General features: G+C 39.7%; 1 protein-coding gene across 2 annotated transcripts in view; it reads right to left on the bottom strand.

Annotated features, from left to right (window-relative positions):
* PTPRN (protein tyrosine phosphatase receptor type N) overlaps positions 1–12,077 on the bottom strand; it is a 2,492,130-nt gene that overhangs the window by 2,093,757 nt on the left and 386,296 nt on the right. For both annotated transcript variants that reach the window (XM_044075862.1, XM_044075864.1), the window contains exon 2: positions 9,680–9,730. In XM_044075862.1, coding sequence (XP_043931797.1) covers positions 9,680–9,730 — 51 coding nt within the window. The remainder of the gene's footprint in view (positions 1–9,679; positions 9,731–12,077) is intronic.

Genomic DNA, 12,077 nt, shown 5'->3' with positions numbered 1-12,077 from the left:
CTGAGCTACAACAGAATGGCATTAAATATACTGATCCCAAGGATATTGCCAGTATCCTGGCAGATCGATTTAGTGCCAACTTCACCTCCCTCTCACCCTCTAAAGGGCCCATCTCAATACCAAAAGATTGCCAAATTCCGGTAATCATGGCCACACAGGTAGAAACCACACTCTCCAAAGCTAAGAATACAGCATCCATGGGACCAGATGACATCCTAGGCTGTGTACTACATGAACTACAAAATGAACTGGCACCTCACCTAAGTGTCATGTTTAATCATAGCCTCACCTCAGGCTTCGTGCCCACTGAGTGGCGCACAGCTACAGTTATCCCACTCCACAAGGGGGGATCCACCTTGGATCCTGGGAACTACTGTCCCATCAGTCTGACAAGCCTATAAACAAAGATATTGGCAACCTTCAAACACTGGACCCCACCCAGTTTGGGTTTGTGAAGGGCCGATCTTGACTCCTGAATCTGATTGATTTCTTCGAATCAGTCTACAGAGCTGTGGACGAGGGTAAAGCGGTCCATACAGCCTATCTGGACCTCAACAAGGCCTTCAACACCATCTCCCACTCTGGAATCATAGATAAACTTACTAAGCTGGGCATAAATCCTTACGTCACTCAATGGATTGCCAACTGGCATACTGACAGAACCCAGACTGTAAAAGCAGCTGATTCCAAATCCAGCTCCAGACTAGTGACAAGTGGAGTACTTCAGGGTTCAGTCCTGGGACCGCTCTTGTTTGGCATCTACTTCTCTGAAGTACAAGCCAACACTAAGGGACACTGGCTAACAAAGTTTGCAGATGACAGCAAACTGGGAGCCATTACTGAATCCCCAAATGATGTGGATATTCTACAAAAGGGCCTTACAGAAACAGATGCCTGGTGCCAGAGCCATGGGCTCAAACTTAATGCCAAGAAATGTATAGTTATCCCCTTTGGAAAAAAACATGTACCCATGAATTACCACATAGGTGGCAGTACACTAAATATCAAAAGTGTGATGACAGACTTAGGGACACAGGTGGACAGTGGTCTCACTTTCGATAACCACATTGCCACAACAGTCAGGAAATCCTTCTATGTGGCAGATCACATCACTAAGGACTTTTCATCCAGAAAAAAGGAGGTCACTGTCCCACTGTACTCATCCCTCATTAGACCCATTATAGAGTATAATGCCCAGTTTGGTATGTACCTCACAAGACATCTGCAACAGCTGGAAATGCCACAGAAATACCTCACTAAAAGAATCACAGGCCTAAAGCAGATGCCATATGCTGACTGTCTAAAAAAACTCCAGTTATACTCTGTGGCATATCGTCTACTCAGAGGCGATCTCTGCTTAACATATAAGGCTATGTCAAACCCTGAGCTGTTGGACATGCTCCACTTAAAGAAATCCCAATCCCTCAGAGCCACACGCTCCAGTGATCTAAACCTTGTCATCACAATGAATAAAACATGCTGGAGGGATAGGTTCCTGACCCAGAGACTCCCCATACTCTGGAATAGATTGCCCATACATGTCAAGCAGAGGCCTCTTGGCCCTCTTCAAAAGGAAACTTGATGATTGGATGGGAGATAGGAAATTCACCCCGGGGATCATGTCAGTCGCCCTGCTAGACAGGGGTCCAGAGAAGTAAATATTGTGGGAAGAAATATCCAGGGAATTGTTATGGCTAGGCTTGTATAGGCCCTAGGGCCGATAGCCTAGTACCAACCTATGAAGATTGAACCTTACATAATCTGTTTTCTTAGGGCTGCAGGCTGGTTGTCAGGAATGTTACAGACTGTAATAAAAACATTGTCCACAGCTGGAAGTACAGGAGGAACAGGAATGGGGTCAGGAAATTCTGGTTGTAATAAATCGTAATATTTTTTTCAAGGACAGTGGAAAATCATTATGTATGTATTAGGGTTGCCACCTATTCAGAAATCAAACTGATTGTCTGGTAGATGTACTTTGCTTTTCTGTTAAAAAAAAAATAGTAAATTGGCAGAGCAGATTTCCTATGCTTTTTTTTTTTTTTTTTTTTTTTTTTTTACAGAAAAGCATCACAAACCAGGAAAAGAGGAGTTCCTCCTTCCCTACCATAATATGATGTCATGAAATGGTCAGAAAGTGGGTAGGAAGAGGGGAGGACATGGGTGGAGTTAGGGAATGTGCGAGGGTATGGTCTTGGTCCAGTTTCAGCCATAACAAAAGGTGACAACCCTATAACAGATATGGTTTCAGCAAAAGAAAATTTTTCTAAGGGACTACTATCAAAGGAAACACATTGCTCAAAGTCAGAATCAATCACCTAAGGATCAAAAACAGAAGTTGGCCCCTCAAAATCACTTTCCTGTTCAATATGCTAGTAGTCTTCTGAAAATGAAGAATTCCCTTTTCTCTCATAAGTCACATCAGAATTATAAATGTGAAGATCTGAGCTAAGCCCAATAAATCACTCATGTCTACAGTAACAAAGACAGAGAAGATCAGGAAGTACAGAAAGTTTAAATTTAACAGGAATTTCTACAGAAGCCTACCAACTCCTGTTACGCAAATCACCCTGCCCAGGGGCAGGCATCCAACTAGGCAGATTTTAATTTCCTGCTCCTTCCTCCAAGACTGACAAGAGTGGTTCTCCCTTGCCCACCAAGCACACTCCAACAGCTACAGAGGTTGTGACTAGCCCAGAGACTACACCAGAGGGAGCAAAGAAACAAGATGAATGCCCTGAAGCACCAGAAATGGCCATAACAGAGTCACCCATCTGCAACTAAGGCCAATTTGTAGCCTGATGAAGAGGTAAAGGCTGTCTGGAAACTTTATTTTTTGTGACTAGAAGAATGAATAACTGAGGAACTGGTAAGTTGTTCCATGGTGAATCAGGAAAAAAAAGTCTGATACTCAGGTAAGATTGCAAGTAATAATCACTAACACATGTAAGTAATAAAATAGTTATTTTACTCAACAAACACTGTGAAAAGCACAACAAACCCTTACCCCAGCCCACCAAAAGTAATTTAACATGTTTTATGCAGAAAAAACATAGGTTCATAGGTGTGTACTAGGCTAATGGCCCTGGAGCCTTTACAAGCCTAGCCCATAGAAGTGCCCTGGCATCGTGCTGCCTGAAATTGTTTCCCAGTGCCTCCATCAATTACAGCCACTGGACTGATCCCCGAGGAGAACTTTCTATTACTCATCCACACATCAAGATTTCTCTTGAAGAGGAACAGCGAGATGCTCTGCTTGACATGTATAGGAAGTCTATTCTGGAGCATGGGCAGTCGCTGGGTGAGGAACCTGTCCCTCCAGCATGTTCTGTTGATTGTGTTGGTGTGGAATGAGTTACAGCCTGGCAGTGCAGGGGTGCTTTCTGCTGTTTAAACCAGGTCTCCGTTACAGCACAAATGTCGATGTTCTCCATTTTGAGGAGTGCTTCGAGCGAGTGCATCTTGAAATTTAGACTTCTAGTGTTGAGCAGCATGACCCTCAGATTGCATTTATTTACAGCTGTTACAGTGGTAATTTGGTCTTTGGAACACCGCCTAAAAAAGGCACTATAGGGTTGGCAAGAGCCTTAGCCAGTACCTGGAAACCCAGGGGTGACAGATGCAAGCCATCTCTGGCATAGCACTGAGGTCTACCAATCATGTCATTCCAAGCAGACAGATACTGGATCCCCTTAGAATGACAACAGAAACTTAGCCAATTGTTGAAGTTAATCATTTTATTTTTTTGTACTGCGGTATCATTCTGGGTGACAGTAGGATACTGCTGAGGGCTAGTGTCATACCTGCCTGGGACACAATCTGAGAGTTCCATCATGTCTCTCTTCATGTAGTCCAGGGAGGTGCATCTCAGGTTATTCAGACTTACATGGACAATGGCAGAGTCATACTTGTACTTGTTGTGGAGTGACCTGAGTTAGTGTGTTAAGTGTCGGATTCTGGCACTTGATAGACAGCTGACTGTTACCTTCTCCTTAGTCAACCTAGTGAGGGGGACATCTGTATGCCTCACTATTGAGTCACCTATGAGTAGTGTATTGGGCAAGGTGTTTAGCTTTAGGGGCTCAGGTTGAGGGACACACTGTGAAGGTAAGCTATGTGTCCTGTGGTTTGTGCTGTGTTGTGGTGGTTGAGTGCATTTCTGTCTTGGAGGTCTCTGCTGTTTAGGTAAATTTCTATTGAGAGCCTCTGTGAAGGTGGGTGTTTGGTTTGTGTTTTTATGTGAGAGCTGTGATAGTGGGTGTTCTGGAGGGCTATGTGTTCCATGTGGTGTGGTGTGGTGCAGGTGTTGACCTTCTCCTCTTGATCAGCTTGTCTGGTGTTGGCTGGAAAGACCATAGCTTCTAATTTGGTGATATAAGTGCATCTCTCACATGTCCGAGCATTGTAAGGTAAGAGGAGAGAGTTGTCTGTGTACATTAAGGCAGTTGCTACACTACCTCAGAATGCCCAAGTGCACCAGGTTAATAGGAGAAAGCACAGGGAACTGCCCTTTAATCATGCCAGGAGGGGTGGCCATAACTACTAAGTACTAGAGCTATTTCTGTGAAGAATGACTAGTGCTGTAGATCCTCAAAAGCCCACCACTCTTCAGCAGCAGGAAAGCAGAGAAGGGCTTGGCACCCAGACCACTGATTTTCTTCAGCCTTGCTAGAGCTTTCAATGGTCTGGGCAAGTGAAAAGTGTGCATAAGCTTTGTAACCCAGTTGGCTGTTATATCCTCTGCAGGACAGAACCCATATAGCTAAGGCTACTGCAACAGTGATCAAATGATGAACATCAACTGGTCCCAGGTTTTTGCCGTCTGTATCCATGATTGTCTTCAGTATGTATTTCAGTGGTTCTAATAAGCCTCTCTACTAATCCATCAGTCTGTGCATGACAGACTGATTTATTTGTCTGACCTTAAAGCACTGACACCACTGTTGCAGAAACCTTGACATAAATTGACTGTCTTGGTCAGTAAGTATCTCTTTAGGGGTACTCATTCTGAAGAATAAAAACACCAACTGCCCGGCAGTAGCTTTAGCATTAATGTTTCAAATGGTACTCATTCTGGAAATTTTGCACAATAGTCCATTGTGACTGATATGTATTGCTGATGCAGAATAATTACTGATGGTCTCACAATGTTTAAAGTAATACTTTCTAATGGTACTTCAATAGCAGGCACTGAGGTCAGTGGATTTTTACATCCAGGATAGTGTGTAGTTTTCTGACATTCTGGACATGGAAGACACCAGCTCCATATCTATCCCAATATAAGAGCTAATTTTTAACTCAAACCCTGGAGACTTCAAAAATATATATTATTAAAACACACAGATTACAGTCAATATATTCCACAATAAATTCTACTCAGAATCAAAAAAATAATTTTCAGGAAATTCTACATGACGTTTTAAGTAGATACTTGAACTCAATTTATGCCTAAAAGTAGTCTATTTATTATAATATGGAAGAATAAGATTTATTAAAATATAAAACAGAAGACATTCAGGTAAAGAAAACAACTACATTTAAAGATTTAAACATTAATAGAAAATACCTTAACTGTTCCATATCAAATAAATTAGGTACGTAAAACAGCATCAAAGATGATAGGTATTATCAGTTGTTCCTTCTCCAAAAAAGAAAAAAAAACACAAATTTTATTGCTCTTAAACTGTTTGTACAAATCAACTGGAATACAGCATACTGTTGAAATTAACACAAGATACACCACCAAAGAGAAAACCTGGCAGTTGTACTAAGAGATTATTTGTGAAAAATGTCTAACTTATAAAAACAGATAAAAAAAAATCAACCTGTTCTCCTTGCCCTATATCTGAGAGAAGATTTGAATCTCATCTGTGAGACGATTAAGAATACATTTTTGAATGTTAGCGAACAAAAAGTATATGAGAAATTAACACCTAGGAGAAAAGAGAATAAGGTCAAAAAGGAATATATGCCCTACCACTAAAATGAGACCTTAGTTTAATAAGAGAATAGTAAACAGCAGCAACGCAGGACCATCTCCTATTAAAATAATTAGATATTAGTGTCATCCAGAAGAAATTTGACCAGTTCAAGGATAAGAAATACAAATGCATAAGATGGGGGATATCTCACATTAAATTACCTTGCCTCACTGTGTAGCACTCATGTTATGATACACAACTTTGTATAGAAACATTTTAAGTGAATTGTGTCTGTTTAAACAAATAGAAGTCAGTCAGTGAGACTACAACTACATGAATGACCTCAACCTTTTTACAATCTACCACTTTTTAAACTATTTACTCTCCATTTATTCCCCTACCCCTAACCTCTGCTATGTCCTCCTCTTCTTTTTTACCCTACCCACCCTTCCACTCCACCAAATCTTCATCACCTTGTAAATTCCCAGTGGATATGCATTTCTTCCACTACACATCCCAGTACCATTACTAATGTATGTATAAGCACTCTGCTCCTCCCATATAAAATCCCTTCATGGATAACTCTACACCAATTACTTTCATATCTTCATGACATTTATCTCATTTAAACCAAATATTTTGTGTATAATTCCATGCATTTAGTACTGCTATTTTAATTAAATGAGTGTAAGTTTCACAGCCATTTAGCTTACATTTTCTTTTTACTAGCTTTTTTTTTGCTATGAATATTAGGCAGACAATCACACAGGTTACGCTAACTAGGCATGCCCTTCTGATAACCTAATTTGCTCTCATGTCACTCCTTGTTCCTTTAGACTTTGGAAGACATGCTGTACTACAAGTTTATTACACTCTTATCTATTATGTCTCCTACAATTTCACAGTATTTGACTTCAGTTGTCATTTGTTCACCTTGCTTTCTGTATATGTATTGATTTAACCAGGATGTGGCTGAAAACAGGCTCTTATGATCCAGTTCCTATAGTCTGCCTGCTAAAAATAAAATAATACATAAAATTGTTCGTGTTCTAAGAACTAGCCCTGGGATTCAGAAGAGATTTCTGCATCATGCTACGCCTGTCTAAGAAGGCTTTTAACATGGATTGCACCCTTAGAGGCAAAATTGCATGCTAATGAGGCAGTCCAAGGGAATGGCTAATGCACATTAGCTATGTGCTCTCCCACAGAAATGTTCATGGGTTCCGAATTACTCGACTGAGCAATTCAGAGAATTGCTCAACCAAGAAAAATTTTATTCTATGAAAGAAAACTGATCATCATCAAAAGACAGTGTTCACACATTTACTTATATGGGAATACTCGCACAGCAGATTAGTACAGAGGAGCCATGGGGGTGTTGGTCTGCCAGTGTCTGTGTGTGTGTGTGTGTGTGTGTGTGTGTGTGTGTGTGTGTGTGTGTGTGTGTGTGTGTGTAGGCAAGTGCCTTTGTTAACACAATGCATGGACTGCTATGGGGAACACTGGAGTGGTCAGGTCTGACAGTGCAATGTTTAATTCAGGCACATGATAATGAATCACTAATGAGATCTTTCTGATTGCAGCTATACTGTATCTCTGAATTGGGATTTCTCTTAGTCATACTAACTGACTACCCCACACTAAGCAATTAGTAAGGACAGACAGGAATATTCTAAATCCAAGGGTATAATCACAAAAAACAGAGTTGCTTTTTTGAATGGCAGAGAAGGATGTCTGTGAAAAATACATGCATTTGCTGAAAAAATGCTTGCTCACTTGAGAAAGAACACAGACTCGAAGCAGTTGCTCAACACTTGCAACTTTTCTAATTTATAAAGGGAAATAATATAAGCAGAAATCCCGTAAAGTTGTACACAGCAGATAGTGTGGAACACAGCACATAACAATGAAGTGGTATAATCTGACAATGCAGGGAATGTTGTGTTTTGGTGGCAACAAGCCTCAGAATGTGAGGGTGTAGGGCATCATTATCCAGAAAAATTATCTTTTCTACCGAAACAGCAGAGAAGCTGTGGCTTGTCAGTGGAAGACACAAAACTAAAGACACATGAAGACTAGGTTACAATAATGGAGCAGATTAAGTGTAATAGAGTGGTCGGTATTTCAGAAGCTCTGCAGGTGTAATATTAGAGTCATCCACGGCTTTAGACGGCTCAGTAACTAGTCCAAAAGGAGAAATGATGGGCACAAGTATTTGAGAACTTAGGATTTGACATAAAGCCTGTTTCTGTTGCCAAGGTAAAAAAAAACTGGGAGTTAGGTGTATACAAAATCTCCCATGTCATGCTAGTTGACATTGCTATCCCTGGTTCTTAACTCCCTTGCTGAATGTTCTCAGATGATTGGGGAAATGTGGAAGAAATGAACCAAAAGAGGATGAGGTTTCAATGGTCAGTGAAATGAGGAGAAAAAAGAAAACAAATGTTTCTACTAGACTACTGAACAAATTCCTCTGTATCAGTTCTTCAGTTAGTTCCCAAGTGCCATGAATCACATATAAAAGCATTATAATCAGAGAATGCAAACATTCATAAAGTTTGATATATCAATATTGCTTTCTTCAGGTCTCCCCAAAATATCAAAATTCTTCCTCAAATCAAAAAAACATGATTAGAAGTTAGTGTTGCGTGAGTGGCTATACTTACTTTTTCTACAACCACCCCCCCCACACACACACACACACACACATACTCCTAGGGACAAAAACATGTATTTCCCTAATGCCTTTCTTAAGCAAATTCAGAAAAGGGTACCACTGCTGAAGAACAGTTGTTGAATTTGTTCAATGTCAGCACATGTATTTCAACAGAAGGAAAGTCTCTCACTTCTTTCTTTCCTTGGGAATGTATATGAATATCTGTAGAAGTCTACTTTTAAACACTATCATTTAAATATCATGTAAAAGACCAATCCAGCTAGCACGCAATGCTAGATCAAATGATCAACTGTATCTTGTATTCTGTTTTTTATTACAGTGCCAAACATTATCAGTAACAAAAAAGGCTGACACAGGGTAGCAATGAGCTGGACCCCATTATATATATCTAAGAGGCACAAGGTAGACTACACTATAAAAGGATCAACCTGTCTTAGGGCCACACACACACACACACACACACACACACACACACACACACACACACTCATAGGGACAATTTATAGGTTAATTAACTTAAGTAGCATGTTTTTGAAGGTGGAAAACATTGGACCAACCAGACAGCACCCATCCAGATATGGGGACACCATACAAACGCCACTGAAACAGTAACCAGGATAGTACTGAACATGTGGCCATAGAGTCATAAGGTAACAATTTCTCCAGTCTAGCTCTGTGGTGCCACTTACAAACAGGTCATGTACAAAGTTGAGCAACAGGGAACAAAGTGTTATTTAAGGGTTGCATGTCTTTTTCTTGTTGTCTCATACTATGTACCCTCAACAACAAGCACATTTTTTAGAAACATATTCCCTACTTGCTTTCTTTTTTGTTTTTTTTCTATCAATTGAGAAGCTGAGCATAAAAGGGATGCAAAAAGCAATAAATAACAGCAGGACAGACTCCCCACCACCACATCCCCATAATAATCAGTAAAATTCCTGTTATTTTACCTAATCAGAAAGTGAAACCATATACTTCTCATCTAACCTGTGTGTGACTGATACCTGCATTTTACAAATTTGAGTGGTAAAAGCATCTCACTCTCTGGTTTACAATATGCAGTTCATCAGTAACTTACCTTGAATGCAGACTTCATTTCGAGAGCATAGCCTCTTCTCAAACAAACATCCTGTAAGACACAAGACATGCAAAAGCTTTAGACCATGAATTTCAGAAACACAGCACAAAACACAGCAGCATACTTTGTTATATGTGTTGTCAAATGCTACACTCTTGGCGCAGAACAATGATTTTTGACTTCAAGAGATATCTTTATTTTGCCTAGGTGCTCTTTATAAAGTTAGAGCTATTTATGGGTACAGGCATTATTAAGTATTCATACTAAGTACACTTAGTATGTTTAGATGTTTACCACCGGGTCTGAAATAGGAAGAAGTATTACCATATAATATTAAAAAATTCCGCCATATAAACCTCTGCTGTAAAAGTTAAGGTTAATGCAATTATTTTTCATGTTGTCAGGCTGAGAACTGCTGTCACAGTTATCAAGCTCAAAACTGCTGCCAACTCCCATGTCTAACTATTAGCTTCTAGCCAGTCTTGTTCCACTTCTGTCAGTTAGTGGACTCTAATGAGATGGAGTACACATGCCTCTAACCTTGAGCAAGACTGTTTAGGCTACAAACATACCTAGAAGAGCATGAGACAGATTATGTCATTCTATAGAAGCTGAGGTTTAAAAAGGTCATTTTCTACAAACCTGTTAGCACAACAGTAGCACTTCATATAATGTTATTACATTAGTCAAGTGAAAACCAAGAGTGCATGTCCCATTATGAATGAAACAAAATGCCTGAAAAGGGACTTGTATAGCTTAGAAAAATATGTTTTTTCTGGAAGCAAAGCTCCCCACATGCAAGGTTTGTGCATCTGCAGCCATACACATCATAAACCACCCTGAAGTTGCTGCAAAACAAGAAAAAAGTTATCCCCCTTTACAACAATCAAGGATGATGTAAGTGCTTTTCAGTGAAGACTGCCAAAATCAGCTTTTGTACACTCAGCATTCACTAGATCAACCTACAACTAATGTTAGCAGTTAGCTTGTACAGAGGGATAATGATCTGACTGGAACCACACAACATAGCATACCTCTCAACTGTCCAGATGTTTGCCTCATATTTAAGGTCTGTTCAATATAAAATTTGTATTTTTCTGGCAAATCATTGATAGTTTAAATAATGTAATTATTTAAACAGTGTTTAAATAATGACAGACTTTGAGATGCAGACTCCATCCATCCATCCACAACCTCTTTTTCCCATTTTTGCACATGGGGTCAGGGTGTAATAATCTACAGCCAACTGTTAACACTGCAAGGTGGCTAGCCCTGCTATGGTTGTTTTTCCATGCCACACATGCACACCTAGACTCACCCTTCGGAAATTGAATGCTAATGCAAAACGTGTTATTCTATCAACGTTCTAAGTTTATACAAGCAATATTTAAAAATTGTCCCTATTTTTGGTGCTTTGTCCCCTCATTATTTTTGGCTTTGTCCAGAATTTTTGCGCTGTAAAGTTAAGAGGTATAAGCTAAACCAAGTTTGGTTATCGGCCTGGGTACTAGAGAAACCACTTGGAGAAGTTCAGAAATGAGGATGCGAAACTGGCTCATGTGAACCTGAGGGAGGGTGTTGGCTTGTTGAGTTTTGCAGCAAAGGATCATCTGAGGAAACTTTCAGAAGTGTGCCAAAACACAGTTGCATATGAAGACCCATCATGTGCAGCTAGGACAGAATTATAAATGACAGTTCTAACCACTTTAAATACAGCACGCACATACACACACACACACACCATAATCTTCACAAACTACAATTTTATTATTAACCAGGAAAGTGTTAAACCACAGTGCTGAGCTGCTGCTTCAGAGACATCAACAAAGTTTCAATGTATTTGATAACAGGGTACGAAAAGTCTTTTCTTTCAAATTCAGTCCACGCGGACTGCGCCAATTAAATGATTTGGTAAGTTAAAAGTTACATACAGTATGCAAGCAGAAAATGATCAAATCAAGCCCAGAAGGAAAGCTGATAGCAACTCACACACACAACCCCCGAAGCTGTACTTTCAAACCAGTAACCATGCTGCCATGTAAAAGCAAAAAGATGCATTAAACCTACAGCGTGTTACTTAAATGAAACAACTGAATAGTATAAAAATCAATGCAGCCAATTATAAGGAATGAAACGTAAATACCAAATAAACCTTAAAAGCTTAAAAATCCAAAACACAACAGACAACAATGCAAAGGGAAAACAATCTGCATTTGCAAAACATCAAGACCATGCTGTATAAACAATACAGTTGATGGAATGGTATGGGGGTTTTTTTGCAATCTCCTGCTATCTGTTACAATTTTTCTATAGCAAATTATCCTGATTAAACTCAGTGCAGAGATCTGTTTAATTTTTATTAACCTGATAATATTACTTAACACTTGGTCATGCAAAA

The sequence above is a fragment of the Protopterus annectens genome, chromosome 6.part1, assembly GCF_019279795.1.
Source record: "Protopterus annectens isolate FY-2018-M chromosome 6.part1, PAN1.0, whole genome shotgun sequence".
Classification (NCBI taxonomy): Eukaryota; Metazoa; Chordata; order Ceratodontiformes; family Protopteridae; genus Protopterus; species Protopterus annectens.
Note: the sequence above shows the minus strand (reverse complement) of the source record. Positions and strands in the feature narration are given on the sequence as shown.